The sequence below is a fragment of the Mytilus edulis genome, chromosome 12 (genome assembly GCF_963676685.1).
Source record: "Mytilus edulis chromosome 12, xbMytEdul2.2, whole genome shotgun sequence".
Taxonomy (NCBI): Eukaryota; Metazoa; Mollusca; class Bivalvia; order Mytilida; family Mytilidae; genus Mytilus; species Mytilus edulis.
This window is the reverse complement of record NC_092355.1, coordinates 3,862,767-3,887,418: the sequence shown is the minus strand read 5'-3', so window position 1 is coordinate 3,887,418 and position 24,652 is coordinate 3,862,767. Positions and strand designations below refer to the sequence as shown.

Below are 24,652 nucleotides of genomic sequence, written 5' to 3'. Positions count from 1 at the left end.
AGTATATATCTCACAGTTGATACATTATATCTGACCGAATATTTCCTATCATGACATTTTCTCGATAGAGAGTTGCTGCAGGTATATACAATAAAGCTATCAAACCTATAGAGTTCCAAGTCCACCTCTTCGTAAATTCACAAAGGGTTAAAAGGCCCTAAGTTTTTGATGGTTTTTTTTTAATCCAGGCAAAATACTACAGAGTTCACATAAAATGAGTGTGATATTACTATTAATACAAAATAACTTCATTTTGGCATATGACATGAAAAATGATGAAGTATTTTGACTCTAGAAGTATGCATTAATTAATTATGTTGTAACGTCAGATTTGGTCAAATTTTCAATCAATTCTAAAACCGTTTTTAGCAGTTTATTATATATACTATGGCCGCGCCATCCACGATCAAGAAAATATTTCTGTATAGAGATTCATGCAATGTCATCATTTGCAACTTTTGGTTACAGAACATTTTGGATCCTATGTTGCAGCCAAAGGTTTCCTCTAGCATTTGCGTTCGAAAAGTGTACAAAATCATCGCATTTTGACAATATATCTTAAATGTGGTGATTAAGAAGCTAACAATGTTCTATTATATATGAAGTGATTTATTTTATCAAAAAAGTAAGGCTTTTGTAATAGATCCATTAAGAGCCAAAGTATTGTCCTTTTTGTACTAACATTAGCAACATGACGGGTGTCACATGTGGAGCAGGATCTGCTTACCATGCACAGAAGATGTATAGATTCGCTTGTATTGTCTTTTTTGTAGTTTAGATCTGTAAATGGATATTCTCTTGCATTGTCTATAAAAGATATATTCTCTTGCATTGTCTATAAAAGATAAAGTAGACGTGTTGACGTTCATTTTCGCTATCTACGGTAAAGAGCCGTAATTAACACCTTCTAGCAGCGGGTTTCGAAAAGGGGGCATTTCTTTTATAAAAAAAACTAATCAATAGCAAGTTGAACATACCTTATAGAATACTTTTTTTTATCTTTTATATTTAATGTATTCATTGTGTTGATTTGAAATCTAATGGTCATTGGTGTTGGAGTAAATATCCAAACCGGTTACTTTAACATATGTTTAAAGGGACCATGAGATAAGGCCCATTGTTGTGCAAATGTCGTTAATGAATATGAAATGATTAATTTGCAAAGATGTTTACACCGTGTATCATCAGTACACCGGATATAGGTATTAAGCAAGCGGGCATGATCGATTTTGACCTTACACGGTAACGAAAATCTTTGTTTTGCTTGAACAATATTCAATGTACATTTCTCAACATTTGAAATTCCTGCTCCCAAATAATTTTTGCATCGATTTTTTCCTATTCATAAAACAAGTTTGATATTCTAATAAGAACAATTAACTTGTACAAGCGCAAATAGTTGTGAAAGTCAACACCATCTTTCAATTTCGATACAGTTGTTGAGACATTTACATGTTTTATCTGAAAGAAACCTAATACAGGGCAAAAGTAATAGTCACCAATCATAAACCTATCTGTGATTACTCATTCCTTGAAACATTTTGGGTAATAAACGAGTATAAAAATAATGTTTTTGTGTACGGTGTACAACAACATAACTATGCACCGTACATAAGGATTTATGCGGTTAGCTAAATACCGTACACAACACTTTTTTAGGGATAAAATATCGAAAAATAACATATGTATGAAAGATTTCAATGCCAATTATTGAAACAGCAATACTTATTACACACACATATTGACCTTCTATCAGAAAAAGAGTTGCAATGAATATAGAATTATATCGGAAGAGACGAGGACCAACTTCTTTGACAAGTATTTGCACATGCTTTTACAATGTTTAAGTAATCCCTCTTGTTTTGGGAAAATAATGAGACATCTCTAACCATTAACCTACGACCAAATCATTTCTTAAAATAGCAATTATGTTTAGATTGAAGTACACATTGATATTATGTGAACAAAACAAAGATTTTCGTTACCGTGTAAGATCAAAATCGCTCACGCCCGCTTGGTTAGTACCTATATCCGCTGTACGATGATACACGGTGGTTTAGATGCATTATGAAAATTCGTAAAGGGTTTCGTGAAACCGTGGTTCTCGCTAGATTGCCGCTTCCCGCGAAAATTGAATCTTTTTATCAGTCTATAATAGGATTTTAAATAATCAAACATTTCAATCCGTTAAGATCTTTTTTTCTTGATCTGGTATATTAACTTCTACCCTAGTCTCATGACAACATCTGAAGGTTTTCAAAATCATTATGTAAAAAATAATAATCACAGAGAGTCTGTAAACTGCTAAAACATAAGTCCGTATGTAAATTGAAAAATAAAAAAAAATATACTTTCAAAAGTTTTGCTTCAGACATTAATCACAAAAAAACTTCTGCAAAAGTTTCATAAAATTCAATGAAGGGTTAACAAAGTAATTGAAGTGCAACAAACTTCAACTACAGACTGTATATGCAAACAGAAATTCCTTTTATCAGTAGAATACGGGAAAATTAAAAATATAAATTCATCATTTCAAGGTCTGTATAATCTTTTGAGAATAAAAAGCTTCTGTCCAACTTTCGTAAAATTTCATTAAGATTTGACAAAATCATTTATATTTAAAAAAAACCCAAACTTTTACACCATATTTAAGCAAAATGTTGTCGACTCAAATGATACGAGACATTTCAGCTGGTGTACACTAGTCTAGTGTTTGTGTAAGGCGGTTTTTTTTAAATAAGAAAAAAATAAGTGATTTGTTGTATTTTATATGATATTTTAACAGATATTCATTATGCTCTCTCTCTCTCTCTCTCTCTCTCTCTCTCTCTCTCTCTCTCTCTCTCTCTCTCTCTCTCTCTCTCTCTCTCTCTCTCTCTCTCTCTCTCTCTCTCTCTCAAAAAGGCCATGTAAGGGGAGGTAACTAACTCTAAACATGATTGTAAAGTTAGCCAAACAATTAATTTTTTTATTCATTATAAGAAAATAAGTTTGGTGACATAATTTCTTATATATTTTTTCCTTCTCGAATTTTATAAAAAAAAATAATCTTTTCAACTGAAGTTAATATTTAAAAAAGAGTGAATAATATCAGAGACATATAATACATGTATAATGTATTATATGTCTCTGATAATATATATGCAAATTTGGGCAATTTTGTGCTACTTGTAATTAGAAAAAAATAGCACAGTGATCTATACTTTTGATAATATTAACGTGAATCAAGACAATATCTCTATTTAAAAGAAAATTCTATCTTAGAAAATATATAGTAATGATACACTGTACACCTTAAATTAATAATGCAATCTGTAAATACAAATTTATAGAAGAATCCTTCAATTTTATTTTATTTTTATTGGCTTCCTCATCAGCATATTTGCTTGAAAGTTTTCATTATTTAACGGTGACTTGTCATAGCTTTGTATAATTAGGTCCCTGTTCATCAACAAGTGACTCACTGGTTATTAGTCACATCTGTAAATCAATATTACCCCCCTTGTGCCCCAATGTACTCGTGACGTCACACGTCTGACAGCCATACTTGCTTGAGAGCGGTTGTGTAGAGGTGAAAACATTTAGATTTCCCATTTTTCTGTACCGTCTCGCTGTAAGAGCGAGGTAAAAGCGTTGAGTGCGATCAATGTGCAGGAATATACTGGTAAGTTGAATTGTCAACTTGTCTTTCATTGAAAATTGTTTCGCAATCACGAGAAACGGATCCCAGATGGGAAATTTGTGTATTGCCCATTCATTCATCTGGTGCGTGTTTCATGCGTAGGAAGCGAAATTGAAAGTTAAAATTCCTATGTTTATAAATTACACAATACCTGATGAATATTGCAGAAATATACCTCCAAACTAAAAATGAAAAGAATGGTGTTTGATACCATTTTCTTGTTGTTTTATTATTTGTTTAGTGAAGTAAAAAGTCCCAAATCTGCGTCGAAGATAACAATAATGACCAATTCTGGTTTTTACTCCACTGGATTCATTGATAAAGAATTCCACTTTGGGACTTATCTTTCATTACATAATTGACCTTAAGTTTTTATGATTGCACAATATACTCCTTGTATGTCATAATGTGAAATCAAAAGTTTATTCTGTGACAAAATTTTTGAAGTTGAACAGGAAAATGTTTTGTTTCAATTTCTGTACATGTTTGTATTTAGCCTGATCTTTTGGCATTCATCAGGTAAGCACTGCTATTTTAAAGATAAAAGTAATATCCCCTTTTCGTTATTTTTGATACATACAAGAGGGTCGTAATGGGGGTACCTGTATAACCAATAACAGTAAAAATTCTTGCCAAATGACATTAACAGTAATTTTTGGTGTATGACGATAAAAACATTGACTGATTTTGACGAATCATGTTTTTTTTTTTAAATGAGGGTAACGATAATTATTTGTGACCTCTAACAAATCATGTTAAGGATATTTTGACGAATCATTGTAAGATTTTAACCAATTTGACGCGAATGCCGGTAGCTGAAAATGACTGTTTTACTCCTAACGTTAAAAGGCATTACTATCCTCATACAAGAGTCAAGAACATGTGCAAATGTAAAATTGAATCTAACAATATTTTCAACCGGACTTCTTGGATTTCAAACAACAGAAATTTTAATAATTATTCGTCATTTGCTCAGACTTATTATTTTTTAGAATCACTTGTACTGTTTTTTTAATGTAAATGAAGCAACTTATGTCAATTTATCTTACTACTACAACTGTATTTAAAATGCAGATAGATTTTCTTACAATGGGAGATAACTCATAATTAATTTATATTGAGGAATTTATACTAGGTGGACATCATATTACCCTGGGATGAAAATATCCCCAAAACTGGCAATACAATTTATCATACCCACCTGCAGTTGTAGTGACTGGTAATGGGCAATAAGAAGAAAAGTATTTTATGTTTTATGGTCTGTCATTTAAACTTAAAACTTAGTACACATAGTCATTATGATGAGAACTGTGAAAACGAATGTCAAATAAAGGTGATCCAATGACCATAGAAATGTAATTTATAGGGAAATTATAACATGAGGTGAACTTTCAAAGTTCAATGACAAATTACAATTTTGTCCCCAATTTCACAGTTCACTGAACATAGGCACATGTTCTTGCTAAGCTGATTTATACAACAAATACTTAAGTCCCATTGTCATAATTGTATTTTCAATTTAATAGATTTATTGATAAATGCTTACATAGATAAAATGGAGACATATAAAGAGTCATTTTCAGAGATTAAAATGATGAAAAGAAAAAACATAAGTTCGCCATTCAATACTTTTCTTTACTTCTGTTTTTTTTCATTCCCCCCTGTATTTCTATGTAGGCTAAATATTTTGGATACTTTGTTTATTTCTCAGCTTTGTTTGAATCAGTTTGGAAAAAAAAATCTATTTTCGTGTCAGTGTTTTGTAATTCAGGGTATTAACAAATTTGTCAAATGTAATTGCCATTAAACATGTATAATCACATTGCTAAATAAACAGTGTTTAGGGGACATGTCACCCACACTATTAGAGATAAAAACTCTGATAATTGTAATACTGTGTAATTAAACAAATCTATTATAAGCTGAATTTATCAGTTTATTGATTAGTGATGTATTGTAAATGAATTAAAATTGTGTAAAACATTTTAGCTACATGTACAATGTATAAACAAATATTGTTGAACTTTTGAGTTTTTGGATCAATATCATTACCTTAGTAGAGGGTTTGGATGGGGTTAAAGGATTAAAGAATAATGCCCTTAACAAATGAAGATTAGAGAATAACGGGCAAAAAAAATAAAGATTAGAGAAAAAAGGGGTTAATTTTTTGAAGATTAGAGAAAAAAGGGGTGAAATTAAATGTTTACAGAATAACAGACCCCCCCCCCCCCCCCCCTAATCCAGACTGCCTTAGTCAGTCTTCACACTGAGTGGCAGCCCAGGCAGCCCAGGCTAGTAAAATTGCTCTCGGGCCTGTAAAAATCATATCTACAGGGCAACCCTTTAAAAATTGTTTGTTTGGCATTGCCGACCCACACTATCAGCAGGTGGGTAGGTAGGTAGGGATTTATTTTTTTTTACATTTAAAAGCCTTATACATGTAAATCATGAAGTCTCCAGATCAATGTTGTCTAAAGCATTGCAGCATTGTTGTGTGTACATGCTGGTGGTTTCTTTGAAAGGGGTCAACCATCAATGTCACATTCTACATCATATGGATAATTTCACGTAAGACAGTCAGTTTTATTGGCAAAGTTAACCAAAGTACCCAGAAAAAAACAACTGAGGCAGGAAACTGACAAATTAACCATATAAAATGTATGACGTGAAAATTGAGCTTTTATTGTGGGACTGCCCATTGAACAGAGGCCTGATGTAACATCTTGAAGTTGTGGTCACAGTTTGGTAAAATTACCATAAGTTAAATGGCTCAACCACTACGGCTCCTTGTACAAATGGACAAAGATTTAAAACTTTGCTTTGGTTTTATAAACATCACTTTCTACACCATATGGGTAATTTCATGGCAGTCAGTTTTAGTGCCGTACTAAACCGTAGTACTTGAAGGAAAATGCCAACCTGTGGGAGGAAACTGACTAACCTTATCACATCTGACATGAAAATCAAACCTTAATTTTGCAACTGCCCAACTACATGTAGGGCTCAAACCAATACCTGGAGGCTAGTAATCATACATGTAAGGTGTGACGAACTACCATACAAACATGCCTACTTCCCCTGATAAGTTTTGAGGATAAAGGATCTGTTCCAAATTAGGATAGCAAAATATTAAAAATTTGGAAGGTTGGCACAAATAGACATGGTGTTTATACTAATATTATCCAAGTGCAAGGTTTTTCAGGGATAGGTTTAAAACGTATGATAAATTCAAAATGGAAATATACAGCAGGACAGACAATTTTTGCAGATAAATAAATTATGGGTTGTAATGCTTGTTTGATTAACAGAAATCTGGACATGCATTACATGAATACAGATAAATTAATGAGCCCTTAGAATTGTGGAAAAGGAGGGGATTTTATTCATCACTAGTACACTGGATACATTTATATTATGTTTCTGTCAGTATCTTTTATGTTTTAAGAATTATCCTATTCATGTTAAGAAGAAAGGCAAGAAAAGGGGGAAGTACTTCAATTGACACAAGATGCTAGTCTTTAAAATATGTATGTTTTGTTCCAGGCTAGCATCTACAAAACTACTATAAACCTGTAAATCATTATGGTCTTTAAGATTTGGTGCTTACAGCCATAATTATCTTGAATGCATCATTGTGGTTCTGACTATAGTAGATACTTTGTTCTCTGGTTCAAGGGATAATTTGTCAATGATAAATTTCAAATATTTAATAAGTTCATCAAATGTAAGAGCCACGCATATTTGTTCTGTGATGTCCCGGTGAAAAACTTCTATCTCATGAAGCGACAAAAACAAGCAGAAATCGTCTGTTTCTGCTTTACAAAAGATAAAATTGAGTCCTCTACAAGGTCTCTCAAAACGTTTCTTTCAAAGAATAGCTGAAATTTGATTTTTGATAAAAAATCCATCTCCCTTAACCAATGCATTGCAGCATAGGGAGATGCCTTCCCCTGCCGGCCTCTTTGACATTACTTTTGGCAGACTTTTTCTATTCCATGTCATTTAAATGTTTGCTCCAAATACAGTGCAAGGCAAGCGCTTTTAAGATCATGATTTGAAATAAGTAAAGCCAGGAACAAACTCGGTGGATACGATCAATTTCCGGCACAATTTCGATTTTTTTAAATAAAAAATAATAAATTTCTGAAACGCAAATAAAATTATTTGGGCGGCAAGTTTTTCAGTAGGTCGGGCGGCAATGCCAAACAAATGAAATTTTATTTTAGGCCCAGGCCAACAGAATCTAACTTTAAAAAATTAAAAATTGAGCTCCGGGCCTGTAGATTTAATAGTTCATCGTGAAGACTGCTTAGTACCTTCTCAATTTATTATCCTACATGTATATAACAACTTTATTAAATTACATGTATATAACAACTTTATTAATAAGTGCCAGACAAGTGAACTTATTTATTAGAACATTGTCCTCTGTATGGGTTGAATTTGTAATTCATGGATTTTAAGACTGAAAATTGCTGCTTCAAGTCTGGGTATGTTTTCTATATTTTCTATATAGACTGGGCTCTGTCCAAAGGCCCAGCTTATCCCAAAACAAGGCTAGTGATTTATTACTTGTTTAAATTTTTAATATATATATGTCTTGGCATTACATTGTATTTACATTAACTGATTATCTATTGAATACTTTTGTACATTGTACATGTATAGATCTGTTTACTCTTTCCCCAATGGACAAATATTATTTCTGCTAGAATCTGATATTTAAAAGAATATTACTGAAAATAATGCATAGGTGACAATTGATATAATTATTAAGGAAGAAAAAGTATAGACATGAGCTGAGTTGTAAACAATGGTTCTAATATCAGTCAGTGTGTTTATCTACATGTACATGTTACACCATGAATGTCATTAGTCTATAGAAGTATAAAGTGTAAATGATTTGGATGCTACAGACTACTGTAGTCGTGATAGTGCTATTGTTAGTGGTTAGCCAGAAAATCTTCCAATGATAACTGAGTTTTTCTCATTTCCTCCAAGGATACACATGTTTACAGGTAAATACCAATAATATTGTTGTTTATTTTTCTTGAATACTTAAAATTTTAATTTTGGAAGGACCACTGCAGAGACAATTTGGTTAAATGTTTGAATAAATATCTGAGTGATATACGAGGGGACATTTTGTTTGTTTTGATAAAGGTCATTAGGTTACATACAGGTGTGTCTTATTTACCTGACAGTCTATGTAAATATGTTATCATTTTGTGAATGAAATATTTTCTTTAGGTATGTGATATGTTTTACATAGAGATCAATTAAAAGCAGCAGATGTCTGATGAAGAATTTTTGTGAAGTGGGGGAAGATACATGATCATCGTACTTTTTCATTATAATGCTGCTAAGAGATGGCAGAGACATAATATAGATACCTCTGTTATCAGTGATGGATAACATCAAATAATGAGAAATAGAATAAAGTTGTGCTTCCTTATTTAAAAATTACTGAACTCAGAACATTTACAATTGTTGTGCCTTAGTCCTTATTTTAAAAATAAATAAATATAGAGTATTCAATGTTTCTGGGTTAATTCAGGAGCAAATAAGTTTTGTACTTTGTTTGGTCAGTACCCACGTACATTGTATCTCCTTTAGCATAAGCATGCATGAAGTCATAATCTGATAATTAGAAGTGATTCTAAAGTCTTGAAGTTTTTTCCAAAATTGTAATTATATAATTTCCCCAAACTATGTCTACATGTATGTATAGATTTACTTTCACATTCTGCCTCAGAAAAAAACCCACATTTAAATCTTCTTTCATGTGACTGATGTGTACAGAATTTATGAAATAGGACTTCACCACATTTCTACTGAAATTTTCAGTTGACATATTGTACATGTATAACAACATATATACATCAACAATAAATATGATGTTCACAAATACATCAAATAGTTTAATAACCAGTCGTGCTTAAAAGTGACATTCCTTCACATCAATATAGGACTATTAGAAGAGAGGACATTCACCCCTTCATCAGCAGTACAGGTGAATTAAAGTGGTGTGTAGTTGTGCATGTTGTATCGATTGGTCTACAGATAAACCTTGATTGTATTCACTGCATTGTATGACAGTGCACTTGTCTCACTATCTGCAGTATCGGGCTGTCATGTAATTGTTGTTTTCCTTTTATGGGCATTTATTGTGAAAATGTTAGAATGGCCGTAAATTATAAGGATGTCGGAAGATTTAAATTTAAAAAATATTTAGTATTTTTATGTAAATTTAAATAATGAATGCCACGATTACAATGGGTGTACACAGTATCAGGTGTTTTTTATTAATGGATAATAAACATAGGGGTGGACCTAGCGGCTGAACTATTTAAAAGGGGGGTTCCCAACCCAGGATAAAGGGGGCGGGGGGGGGGGGGGGGTCCAACTATATGTCATTCAAAGGTTGAAGGTAAAAAAAAAGGGGGGTTCCAACCCCAGGACCCCATGGATCTGTCACTGAAACAGAATGCAATATTGTGCAGCACCCATATCTTTAAGTTTATGTCAACTTTCTAATGCAGAACATGTGACATGACTAATCATGTGATCTTACTGCTTGGTACAGAATGATATTATCTGTACATCAAAGAAATTCAGGTTTGACCTACATGTAGTTAAAAGGACATCCATGATGTATTGCAAATTTAATGTAAAATGTAAATGTATTAAATCAGACTATAAAATCTTATTTATATTGTGTGTTTGAATGTGAGAGTTTTAAAAAGGATTTGAAGCAAGTTGTTTTGTTTAAATTTGAAGAAAAATGTTAGACTTTGAAAATTTTCACATATATATTATATATATATATCTGTCTTTTGAGAAAAAAAGTAGAATGAAATGGATTATTATCAAACTGTATAAAATTTACATGTTGGTTATTTACAGTGTGTACATAGTGCACATATATCATGTGTATAAGAGGTAATCTGGTTAAAAGTGAAGACACATGTCTGATTACCTACATGTACATATATGAGCTACAATGTATTCCTTTGTCATGAAAGTAGCAAAACTGGACAGTATAGAAGATAACTTATTTGGCTAAGTATTCAGTATAGTGTTGTTAGTGTGTGACAACATGTATGATTTTAAAAGTAGCTGTTTCAATCTTAATAACATGATTTTCTGAAAGGAGAATGATTCTAGTTTAGGGTTTTACATGTAAAAAGATAGTTATTTAGTCAGAAAACATAAAATTAGACCTAAATAGCATGTTGGACAGAGGTTATGTTGGATGTAACAGGACATTGAAAAATTGAATATTTTTCTTTTATATGAAGGCCTAGTTAATAAATATATCAATTTTTCTCTGACAGTTCATAAGATCTTCAATTAAAGTATATCATTTTGTTAAATTTTTCAAAAACTAACTTATAAGTTGGGAAAATCTTAAAATATGTCGGACAAACGGGGACATTTTTGGATGAGAATTTGTTCCATTTGCATCATTAAAAGTCAAAAACAAAATCAAAACTATGCTGTTTATACTAATATCTACAGCTGGTGTTCCTCAGCAAGAGGTAAAATGGTTCATTATTAAATAAATGGATAAAACAAAACCATAAAAAACTGTAGGACAAACATAGGACAGATTATATTCCCTGTCGGACAAACATAGGACAGAATTCATTAATTTACTGATCCTAATGGGAATTTAAAAATGGGCACCTCTTAAGAAGAGACTAGGAAGGGTCTGAGAACTATTTTTTAGTTTATGTGGACTTGTTAGTTGTTAACAAGGTTCTTTTTACTTTTAAAAAGCTGTTACGTCCGACATTAGAAGATTTTGTCCTACGGTTCGTCCAACAGAAAATTAATGGACTCTTGTTACGTCCTAATTTTCAAAATTATGTCAAATTTAGACTGTCAACAGTTTAAAACCTCTTTATTTTTCATTTATATGGTAGTATTTAAGGTTAAGTAATTGTCAAAGTAGAAGAGAAATTGATTCTGTGACTTGTGGTAGCCATTTTAGAGAATATCTTGGATGTTGGACGTAACATTTTTTTGGACAAATGTTGGATGTAACTTCCATCTCTTGGTTGGACAGAAAGAGTGTTCACCCCTTCAATGTCGTTGACCTCAAGTAAAAAGGAACAGTTGACAGCAATACCGTATGCACATCGCGATTGTAGTAAAATTTGTTGTCATAAACATTAAAAAAAACTTAAACTGAGTTGGCAACTTGCAAATGAAAATTGAAATGTTCGCCCGTAACGGTTGGACAGATTTTTCAAGAGTAAACTTTAATGACAATTCCTGAAAAAAATAAAACTTTCTGCTGTAACTTCATGATGAATTATCACATTTTAGTTAATAAGCTCAAGCCTCAAGATATTTTGTGCATTTAATTGCCCTCTATTGTTACATAACTTATATTTCATTTTCACATAGGAAGAAGACAGAAAATGTTAGTCCAACAACATGACCATTTAAAATTGTTTTTAATCCTTATTTTTCGATGATTTTTATGCAGTTAAGCTGCATTATGCGAGCACCCTAGATTTGTGTTCTACCCAATAAATCCTGAAATACTTGCCATTGTTATTATCTAGCTTGCTACTATGTTATATATAACTAATTGAACACTTTTTTAATACTTTTTATTCTGGATTACAAAAAAAATGACCAGAAAAACCTTAAATGATCGTCGATTTATCCAAAAGTTTTAAAGTTACACATAGGAAGTAGTGCTTATTAAGAATCCTTGTGTAGTTCATTATGACTTGTGCTTTTAGCTAAGATGTCAAAGAACAATTGTATGAAATATTTAATCGCCGAAAATCTCTCAAGACAAGTGGTTTAGATTTCCCAAATGACAAAAGTCGTAGGAATATTGTTTGTCATCAATACGTAGTACAACTACGTCAGTAGTCTATTATATAATAAGTTCAACTGTTCATGCTGTTGGCGGCAATTTCAAATAAGAAAAAGAAATTTTCGTAGCTTTTCAATTTGGAGGCAGGTGTGCAAATTAGCGGTGGTCCGAGGTCCGCGACCTTCCACTTTTGCAAGCGGAATTTCGACTAGGATAGTTGGTTTCTAGCTACGCCCGACGTAGTCACCTTACATTTGAAAGAAAATAAGAAATTACTTTGCAAACCTTTTCACCATGTTCACCAAAGTCTCCAATTAAACGAGCTAAAAACTTATTTTTATCATTATTATTCATGACGGCGATGTTCATTTTGTTCAACCGCTAGCTTTATACAGAAAATCGCAGACAAATATTGTATAAATTCGAGTAAAATCGTATCTGATTGACAAAAACAACATTGTAAACACATAACAATGGCGGCCGTGAAGACAATATTTTACAATATCGGATCCGATTCCGGAATCGGATAAGGGTAATTCCGGGTTTGGCGATCATTTACAAAATAAATCCAAGCAGGTGAAAAAATACATCTATGCATGGTAAATGAATATAAACACTAGTATTGTAAACCAAAATATATATGTAAAAGAAAGAAAAAGCAGAAAAAATATTTTATTCAGAAACTCAAAATTACTTTTTGACAAATTTTAATTTAAAAATCCAATACAACGTGACAGCTGGGAACAGTATATCTAACAATATACATGTTCATGGTCACAGTCTAAATTTTCTTTATAAATGATAAATGATGATAATGCATGTGAGATGCTTTTAAAGTGTAAAGTTTACTGCAATTTCTAGGGGTTATTTGTTTTTTCTCAATTTTGAAGGGTCAATTAAAGTAGCTGAAAGTTTCATTCTTTATTTTCACTAATAATGCAACTATATTATATATACCTTAATGTAAGTAAATCATATGATATATAGGTGGCATTCTTTGGGCCACTCTACCCCCTCCTGTTTGATAACTTGGAAACGGTCGAGCTCCCCACCCCTAAACCATATGAGGGGGCAGATCCAGGATTTTATGTTAGGAGGGGCGCAAACTTAAATCAACCCATGCTTTGCAAATTTAAGGGGGGTGCAAGCCCGCAACCCTCCCCCTTCTGAATCCGCCCCTGCATATATTCAAGTATAGGACAATATAATAAATAAAAAATGAAATATAGGGGGAGTCCCTGGAGTTACCCCACCCCCTCCTGTTTGAGAACTTGGAAACGGTCCAGATCCACACCCCTTAACCATATATATTCATGTTTGTGACAATATGAAAAATCAAATGAAATATAGGAAGAGTTGCTAGGGGTCACCCCACCCCTCCTGTTTTAGAATTTAAAAATGGTCGAGATCCCCATCCCTAAACCATATATATTCATGTATGGGACAATATAACAAATCAGATGAAAGATAGGGGGAGTCCCTGAGGTCACTGTTCACCCTCCTGTTTGAGAACTTGGAAAATGGTCAAGATCCTTACCCCTAAACCATATATACTCATGTATGGGACAATATAACAAATCAAATGAAATATAGGGGAAGTCCCTGTGGTCATCCCAACCCTCCTGTTTGAGAACTTGGAAACGGTCGAGATCCCCACACCAAAACAATATACATGTATATTAATGTATGGATCAATATAACTAATTAAATGAAATATAGGGGGAGTCCCTTGGGTCACCCTACCCCTTCTGTTTGAGAACTTGGAAACCAATGAGATCCCCACCCCTAAACCATATATATTCATGTATGGGACAATATAACAAATAAAATGAAATGTAGGGGAAGTCCCTAGGTCACCCTACCCCCAGAGGCGGATCCAGAAATTTTTATAAGTGGGGCCCACTAACTGACCTAAGAGGGGCCCGCTCCAGTCACGCTTCAGTGATTCCCTATATAAGCAACCAAATTTTTTCCAAAAAAGGGGGGGGGGGGCGGGCCCCCTGCCCCCCTAAATCCTCTGCCTACCCCTACCTGTTTGAGAACTTGAAAACCGTTGAGATCCCCACCCCTAAATTATATATATTCATATGTATGGGACAAAATAACAAATCATTTACATTTACTATGGGCAGGTCAGTCAGACCTCACCTTTGATCCCTGTTGTAGTGAACATTTGTCTGATTCGTGTCTCATAACTTTTGTACTATAGAACACAAACTCAGTTTTCTTTCCAGGGAAACCAGTCCATTCATACTATTACATGTTCATACTAAGTCAAATTGAACTTCTAGCAGTCAAATAAAACCAAGGTTAACTACCAAGTAGAACAACTGCAATCATTGGGAACTTGTACCACTGCAGACTCACCATAAAAAATATACATTGATACCGTATATGCAATGCTTTTGAAACCTTGATAACATATTAATTATTTGCCTTAATAAATAAATCATTAGATAAACATGAATGTACTATATATGAATGTTTAATGTTGAGGCAACATTGCCACAGTTTTCATAATTACGGTTGCCTTGGTTTTTGGTTAACTGCCTTCAGCGCTTACAGCGCTTTGATTCATGTTTTAGTGTCCTTAACCTTGCCAACCCTATTGTTTTACCTGAAAATCCTTTTTGCCTAGTTGCCATTCATACAAAAAGGTTAATAAAACAATTTTGATTTTGGGTCATTCGACCATGTCACAAAATAAGCATGCAAAAAATAGGGAATTCAACACTTCATTTATAAAATACTTTATTCAACAATAAACTTTTCATACGAGACTGTTTATATTATCTCTTCATCATGCAGTGAATTGATTAGCTACCTGCATTAAAACTCAAAATAATTTAAAATATGAAAAAAATGCATTTTTCTGGGACACCCATTGAAACAGCACTTTACTGAATACTTAGCCATTTAGGATTTGCAAAGAGCCAATATAAATAAAAGATTAACAAACATTCCATCTACAATGTACATGTTAGTATTGTTACATGTCTTACGTACGGTACATATTTAGTAAAAAAATATCACAGCCTACATCAAAGAGACAAGTAAAAAAAAGTTAACTCTCAACATTTCTTAGGTAACATGTCAAGTGATGGAATAACCAGGATAGACAAATATATTATGGATTAAGTAACAATATTTACACTAGACTAAGAGTGCATTTATACATTTGCTCATCTTGTAGTAATTTGCAGTGATATTCTGCAGTTATACATGTATACTGTGATGTTACTGACATATAAGAAAATGTTATAAGATAATACATCATTATAACATCAATGAGACAAAAAACTTATGACATGAAAACATCCACAAGTCAACATCCTGTGTACACCTTTTGTGGTTGGTACTTGTATATAAATCTATATAGTCAAACCACATCTTATTTTAAATTTTATATGGGTTGTGGCATCATGATCACGATCTTCAAAAAACAAATACACAGCATGCACATAAAATTTAATTCATAAGAAAATGAAGACCCATGAATGACTCGTTTGACCAAATTACATGCATGGAATAGTGACATAAGTATACATTTGATTGATGTTAATATAGGTCTGTAAAGGAAGGAGGATAAATTGTCTGATAAAACCTCAACTACAGATAAAGTGTTTGAAGGTTTTAAAATGGTTGTTAAGAATGTTAGTAGGTGGCCTGTTACCTGTACAGAATGTACCTGGACAGAATGTATCAATGGGATTTAAATCTTTGTCTTCATTCATGACCTATTTCATTTCTTTCTGATTTTCTCACAATGGAAAAATGTGAGTGTAAAGTTTGGGGCTGTGGATAATGAAATTGTCTTTATCGTGTAAATGTAAGTTGTTAAAACATTTGTATTTCTCTTGTTTTTGTAATGAAGGGTTGATTAACGGTCAGAAGTTGTTTATTTAAGGGAAAGTCTGATGTGTGAAATATTTATTATGTATGTGAACTAGTTACCAATCGTTGACATTTTATAATGACCACCTCCGATCACAAATATACATAGACATGATATTATGACTTTTACCTTTTTCCTGTTGTTTCATATTCACACAATACGTCAATACAGCTTAAAACTTTTAACGCTTAACATGGACTTAAAGTGGTTAAAACAAAATGTATTTTACTCTGTAAACTTCAACAATTTTAATTTGACTTTGTAAATATATATGCAAATTTGGAAATTAATATTCTTTAGTTTGGTAAGTGTTATTTATATTTTTACATAATTTCCAACGTTTTCAAAAGGCAATATTATTGATGTACTTGATTGTCCTACTTTTTGTACATGTACTTTCATGTACACATTGGACTAAGGGTCATACACAGTATAAGGTAAAATCACAAAAATACTGAACTCAGAGGAAAATCAATTCGGAAAGTCCATAATCACATGGCAAAATCAAATAATAAAACGCATCAAAAACGAATGGACAAGAACTGTCATATTCCTGACTTGGTACAGGCATTTTCAAATGTAGAAAATGGTGGATTGAACCTGGTTTTATAGCTAGCTAAACCTCTCACTTGTATGACAGTCGCATCAAATTCCATTATATAGTCACCGATGCGTGAACAAAACAAACAGACATAATAGGTAAAAAATGTCAAAAATAGGGGTACAGCAGTCAACATTGTGTTATCATCTTAATCACTATAAAAACAACAAATGTAACGAAGAAGCACAAAAAGGCATACATCAAATTAACATACTCATTTTGATTATATTATACGATTATATTTGTCTATGTAAAATGCACCCATCAAGGAAGGAGGGTATACACACTTAAACACATGTAGATTTTAAGTTATTCTAAAGAGTGCTGGATAATTTATTTTTGAAAAATAAATGTTCATACAATTTACCGTACAAAAAATGGAGGCAAGAAAAAAACATTTATGTGAAAGTAGATCAAATGATATCATGTGATATAAAAAAAAAACCAATGTTACCAGGAATCCGAATGAACAAAAAGAAAAAAGAACTAACAAAACCAGCAAACACCACTTAAAACTAGAATTTTTAGCTACATTTTAGATAAGAAAAGATAAGATAAATTTTATTTTTCAAATTATAAATCCGGGGTGAAACATGTTGGTCCAGAAGGGTCAGCAATAAATCTCCCATTGAATCCATCAGCCTTTAAAAGGTTTCTTAATTCACTGCTGCTCATGTGTTTTAAAGACTAAGAACTTTATTCTAATCTTGTCTGATCTTACTGATGGGGATGGCTTTATATCTATGATAAAAGCCCATACTTTACATGGGCCGTGGGGATGGTTTTATATATATGATAAAAGCCCATAGCCCCATACTTTACATGGGGATGGTTATATAGGATAATTTATCTATGTTTGATAAGATCATTACTCTTGCATCAGACAGGACTTTCAGAATATGTCTGGTGTCATTTACCTGCATTTAAATTACCTGTCTTTATAGCAAGACATAGATCTACAATATCCTGGTTTTACTGTAGAAGTAGGGTAGTTCAAACAAATAAGGAAGTACTACCAGGAAGTCTTATTAATGTAAGGAGATGTTCCAATGTACTTAGACTTAGATATATTTAGAAGATATTTATGTAATCAAGTGTTGCAGCCTTCTCAGTAAATTTTTGAGTCTACAACGCCAAAGCTCAATTTAAGTTGGATTCTGTTGGCTAGTAGAAAAGAATTTTACAAGCCTGGGCCGTAGGACTTGTGTTTAAGCGTGAAGACCGACTGTTGGTACATGTTATTAAAAAGTTTGAGCAGTAAGATGGATTGCAATAAAAACGTTATGAACTGCATTAAAAACTTCATTTCTTTTTCAATTAGATATATTTATGTATATTAAACTTTTTACTGCAACGTACATTGTACAAAGATCCTGATTTATAATCTGACTAAGCCTGCTTGTAAAAGAAAACATATAATACATCAATGTATGTTTAGATCAAAATCATGTCAGTAAAAAATCCAATTATGTCATTATTAACAACAATATTTATATTGGGTCACAGAAAATCTTATAATCTATATATGCATGCTGTAACACTGTATGGATTGAAAAATATATACATAATATATAAAACTGTCACTGCATTGAAAATTGAATATTATATAAGATAAAAATTCTGGAAAGGAATGCTTTTGTTCAAGAATAATGTCTTTATCAAAAGTGATTTTGCAGAAGGAACACCTTGTGTACTAGAATATTGGAAAACCAATCTACTTTTGTTTTTTACCTTGTGTATTGTATTAGGAAAGCTATCTACCTTGTGTATTGTATTGGGAAAGCTATCTACCTTGTGTATTGTATTAGGAAAGCTATCTACCTTGTGTATTGTATTGGGAAAGCTATCTACCTTGTATATTGTATTGGGAAAGCTATCTACCTTGTGTATTGCATTAGGAAAGCTATCTACCTTGTGTATTGTATTAGGAAAGCTATCTACCTTGTGTATTGTATTGGGAAAGCCATCTACCTTGTGTATTGTATTTGGAAAGCTATCTACCTTGTGTATTGTATTTGGAAAGCTATCTACCTTGTGTATTGTATTTGGAAAGCTATCTACCTTGTGTATTCTATAATTGGAAAAGCTATCTACCTTGTGTATTGTATTATTGGGAAAACTATCTACCTTGTTTATTCTATAATTCGGAAAGCTATCTACCTTGTGTATTGTATTATTTGGAAAATTATCTACCTTGTGTATCAGATTATTCGGAAAGCTATGAACCATGGGTATTTTATCATTGGGAAAGCTTTCTACCTTGTGTATCGAATAATTGGGAATTCTATCTTACTTTTGTATTGGATTATTGGGAAAGCTATCGACATGTAATAATCTAGTACATACACTGCACACAATGTAGTAATTAGTCGATATTCTCCCATTGTGTTTTGTTTTCTTAATGTCGTCAAAGTTTGTTGGCTTATTTTCCATCAGTACAGCCCACCTTCACAATATCCAGAGATATTCTATAAATATACATTCTGAAGATAGTTTGATAATATCATGACAATTAATACAGTCTTATTGAGATAGAAAATCTAATTAGGAAGACTTAGATTTTTTAGTCTGGACTTTAAAAAAATGTTTACTTAGTCATGTTAGTCTTTTTATAGGCAATAGTGATGTAAATAAAAGGTTAACTTATATACCAAGGTCATCTTCTTCTTGAATCAACTTCAGTGTCAGTTTGTAATGTAAACATTAAGAACATAACAGCTAATAAAAAACACCCCTACTACATGTACACTCTACATGTATCAACGTAAATTTATTCTGCTTTGAACCATCATCATGAGAGGTAGTGCATCAGTAGTCAACATTTGTTTAGATGCATAAACAATTTGGTTTTCTATTTTGTAATTTTCAGTTACTTATATTAAGTTTGATATACATGTACTCTAAAATATATGCATTAATTCTTATACATTTTCTCTCTTTTCAGTTTTTTGGAGTACATGGTCATACATTTATGGAGTTCGTTACAAACAGCGGGGACTATTGCCAGGCACAGCACGTGTAAACTAAACAGTCATTTACTGTGGTGCTTTATTTGAATCATATGTTCTGTGGCAGTATCAACACACTACGTTGGATGGGTTAATTTGACGGATAAATTCCTCGACAGGGAAATTCTGCCGAAGTCTTTCATTTCTGCTTTTCCTTGTATAGATCGTTGGATAAATAGTTCATCGTTGGGTACATTTTGTTCTCACTTTGTTTTATGTGAATTTATTTATTTTGTTCCGATTTTAAAGAGTTTATTTCGTTGTACATTTGTTGACGTAGAATTCTGAGGCGACGCAATCTCATATCACGTAAACAATATCTATGACAAACATGAAGTCACGAAGACCAGAACCTGCGGAGATTGAGCATAAGAACATGCGGTTCCTAATAATGGATCGACCAACAGATTCAACTATGGATAAATTTATAGAGGTTTGTTTATTTGTTAAATTAAATTCAATGTCTTCATGTGTTTATGGTGTGCATACCTTGTTGCCCATATCATTTGTCTATGCCAGCCTTCACGCTTAACTTTTGAGTCCACATGCCAGAAGCTCAAGTTTGTGAACATTTTAGTTGGACTCTGTTGGCTTGTAGAGAAGAATTTTACAACCTAATGCCGTAGGAATTGTGGTTAAGCGTGAAGACTTCTATGCTAATGAAAATCTGTTAAGAAAAAGAGAAGAGATGACTACATAAAAAATCATGTGTAAACATGTAAAAACATAACCCCAAAAACAGGATCCAAACCTTCATCACAAACAAGATATCTCTGTTACCTTCCTGATGGCTGATCACATGACTGATCACATGACTGTCAGATAAAGAATAGGAGGAGTGTAAATACAGAGAAACCTGGTTAAACCAAATCCTGCATACATGTACATATAAATGCTTTGTTTTAGGATAGAAATTGTTCTGTTTTAGCAACATAAACTTACAAGACGGTCTGACTAATGTTGACTTGCTGTATAGTATTGTAAACATAAGTCTTATATGGCAGATTTTACAGTATTGTGTTCTGTCTCCTACTTTCATGTTGCTAATGTGACGGAGACAAAAATGAGTAACGTTAGCGACATTTGGACATGTCACATGAGCAACAACATCTTTAAAAGTTAAAATGTATGCACACAGTGATGTTTAATGAGGGGGGGCAAGGGGTTTAACTGTTATGCTGTTATGGGGCAATTTAATTCTTTGTTATCTGTTATTTTGAAAATATATTTGCTGTTAGCTGTTATTGTCTTATTCTTTGTTAGCTGTTATTGGGCTTTTAGTATTTTTGTTATCTGTTATTATGATAATGTATTTGCTGTTAACTGTTATTGAAAATTGGAATGTTAGCATTTTTTTTGACAGTCAATATTCGGTATCATTGAAGATCATTGGCCATTGGGGTCTACCACTACTAATATGTTTGTCCCGTATTCAGAGATGGATTCCATTAACATATACCCATCACAGAAGTGAGGTCCAGGACAATTCAAGTATATCTTATGATTATCCTTTGTAATAAATTCCATTTTTTTTTATGAATGTGTATTTAGAATTATCTTAATTTTTTGTATGAGAATAATGTTCCTTGTTTTCCGTACGAACATATTAAATTAAAACAATTCTTAATATGACAAAAAGGAAAACATATGGCCAGGAATATCTGACAAGGATCTCAATTACGGACTAGGTCCTAACAACCACTTAACCTTTTATATAATATGGTACGTAGACTCTGCTCTGTAATTCTTTTCAAAGCAGAACCAAATGCATTGTACAATGAAAGTTCCAACCATGTACTTGGGTCCGAAGCTGCACATTACTCATTACAAACAAAGATTTATTTCGTTTCAAGCCATTGTTTCCCTACTAAACTATGTATTCTACTTACTAGTACACTTGGTACAATCAAAAATCTCAGCTGATAAAAAGTTGTTCAAATAGGGCCTTTGAAAATAGTGGAATAAATTGCTTTTAGAGTGTCAAAATTCTTTCAAAGTACTTGATAAATTGCATGCTTATAATTGGTGCTTTTGATTTTTCTACCCTATATACCACTTTGCCTCAAAGTTTTATTAAGAAAAATTCACACACCTCATTAAATAGTCATTTAGAAAAAGTCAGAATATTCAAACTCTTTTAGGTCTCTTTTTTTATTAGCAACAAAGGAAGCTTCAGTCAATATATATAAACAATACACCAACGTTTCATGAAAACTGCTGAAAACATTTTTGTGTTAATGTCTAAAAACTGGAAAATCACCCCTTTTTAATTAATAAAACCCGTTAACTCGGAAACGTAAAATCTAAAATTTATAAAAATTGAAAGTTACCTCATGTTAATAGACATAAACAATTCATCAAAATTCCTTGCTTTGTGAAAGCATTTTTGAGATATTATCAGAAAACTGAGAAAAAAACCCACAAATTTTATTGAATAAAAACCCATTACCCAGAAACTTAAAATCAAAAAATTTATATAAAAAAAACCCAAAAAGGGAGCTCACGTCAATAGATATAAACAATTTCCCAAAGTTTAATGCAAATGGTTAAAGAGTTTTTGAGTTAATGTCCGACATGTTGACAACAGACGGACAACAGTATACCATAATACGTTCCGTAAACGAGCGTATAAAAATATTATAATATATTGAGTAGTAATTTAAACACATTCTAGATACATAAATTAATACTAAAGACATAGTCATAAAAAATGGAATGCATTACAAAGGATTATATCCGTAATAAGAAATACTGATTTGTCAAAGACCGAACTATTTTAATATTTCATTTACTGTTATCTGTTTTTGTCCATTTTAATTCCTTGTTATCTGTTATGAGCCAAATCAATTTGCTGTTTTGCTGTTATTGGGACCCCCCTTGCCCCCCCTATTTAATATATGCCTGGAGTAATAAAATTGTACAGTCTGGTTTAGAATTTCTAAATATACAGAATGTCATTTGCAGGTGTACTTTATATCAAATGAATACACAAGAAACCAAAAAATTAGTAACGTTAGCGACATTTGGACATGTCACATGAGCAACAACATCTTTAAAAGTTAAAATGTATGCACACAGTGATGTTTAAAATATGCCTGGAGTAATAAAATTGTACAGTCTGGTTTAGAATTTCTAAATATACAGAATGTCATTTGCAGGTGTACTTTATATCAAATGAATACACAAGAAACCAATTCGTAATAGTAACATTAGCAACATCTACTATCATGACATTATGTTTTGTTGCGAACGTCTTTTTGATGGACGGAATACATTTAAGGTCCTCTTGTAACGATATTACATACAACTTACCTTCTTTGCTTCCCCATCATGTGAAGGAACTGACTCCGAATCTATTTCTGCAAAGGGCGATATCGTAACTCCTATACAGGAGAGATACAGATATAAATATATGTTGCTCACGTGACACTGATTTGGACGGAAACCTCGAACAGTAACGTTCGCAAAAAATAAAACAGCCAATGATATTGATTCCTCAAGTCCTTTGACCCCCTTACGTCATCCAAATTTAATATGATTGCTATTTTCAATTATTTATAAAACCCGGGATAAAAATAACTACAATGGGCTGTCTGAGAACTAACAAGAAAATTGCGATCGTGACATACCACAATGGACGGAAAAGACGTGACGTTAGCAACAATATTATTAAATTACCTTTTTTAGCCTTTACCAATAAAAATCTGCCTTAAAGTTATGATTAAAACACAAAAGAAGACTTTTTATTAAAATATAAGTCCATGTTATTAGGCTCCACTTATAAATAATACTTCAAAATTCCACTCCAAATAAGCTGGATGTCAGTAAAGTAGGTCATGATGTCTATTCCATGTCCAATATTTTGAAATTGAAAACCCTCTAATTCTAACATAAAACACAAACACAGAGTAATTTTTATTTTTATTTACTCAGAAAGACACATTTTATTCAATAACATAATGCATTACTCCATTACACAGTCTGTTTCACAGTTTCAGCAATTGCTTTTTTGATGGATACAAAAAACAATAATTCCTTCTTATTGTAAAATCTGCCATAAGTTGGCAGTCAATACAGTTCCACAGTATAAATTTATATGACATTTTTTTTAATTTCAAGTTTTTTGAGATGTATGATATTTATTTTTTGACGCTTGCTTATCTTCCTTTACTTTTACATCCTTGTTGTATATGATATTGATAGATTGCCATATGGATATATCCAGGGATTCTCCCCTATCTTTTTATACATCCTACTAAGGCTACTTGTTTGTTATCGGGTTGAAAGTTGTCTCTTTGGCATTCATACCACTTTTCCTTTAAATTTTACAAATGTTTTATATATAATCAGAACATTTAATATTACTATAGTATCCATAGTTATTTATTAGATAACAATGTTATAGAAAATATAAAAGATCTGAATAATAATAACCATGATAACCTGCCATACTAACCATATTCTAAATATTAAAATTATAATGTAATCACAGGGTTCTCGCTAAAGACTTTTGAAGGCGAGTCCAGGGACTCGTCATTTTTGGCCATGATGAGTCCAACAGCAAGAAGAAAATATTTTATTGTATATAATTGTATATTTTAGTCTCCATTTCCTAACAGAGCAATGC

At 32.3% G+C, this 24,652-nt stretch overlaps 1 protein-coding gene across 9 annotated transcripts in view; it reads left to right on the top strand.

Moving 5' to 3' along the window:
- Nucleotides 1-3,506: 3,506 nt before the first annotated feature.
- The window catches only part of LOC139499490 (protein tyrosine phosphatase type IVA 2-like), a 40,598-nt gene continuing 19,452 nt past the window's right edge, over nucleotides 3,507-24,652 (top strand). For 2 of the 9 annotated variants that reach the window (XR_011658199.1, XM_071288186.1), the window contains exons 1-2: nucleotides 3,507-3,664; nucleotides 19,962-20,458. Coding sequence is in view for 4 of the 9 variants with exons in the window: in XM_071288186.1 (XP_071144287.1) it covers nucleotides 20,348-20,458 (111 nt within the window). In the remaining 5 variants the exon portion in view is untranslated. Of the gene's footprint in view, nucleotides 3,665-4,063; nucleotides 4,202-8,350; nucleotides 8,701-15,931; nucleotides 16,351-16,562; nucleotides 16,721-19,961; nucleotides 20,459-24,652 lie in introns of those variants that run through there. The other 7 variants (XM_071288189.1, XR_011658203.1, XM_071288187.1 and 4 more) reach the window with 7 other exon arrangements.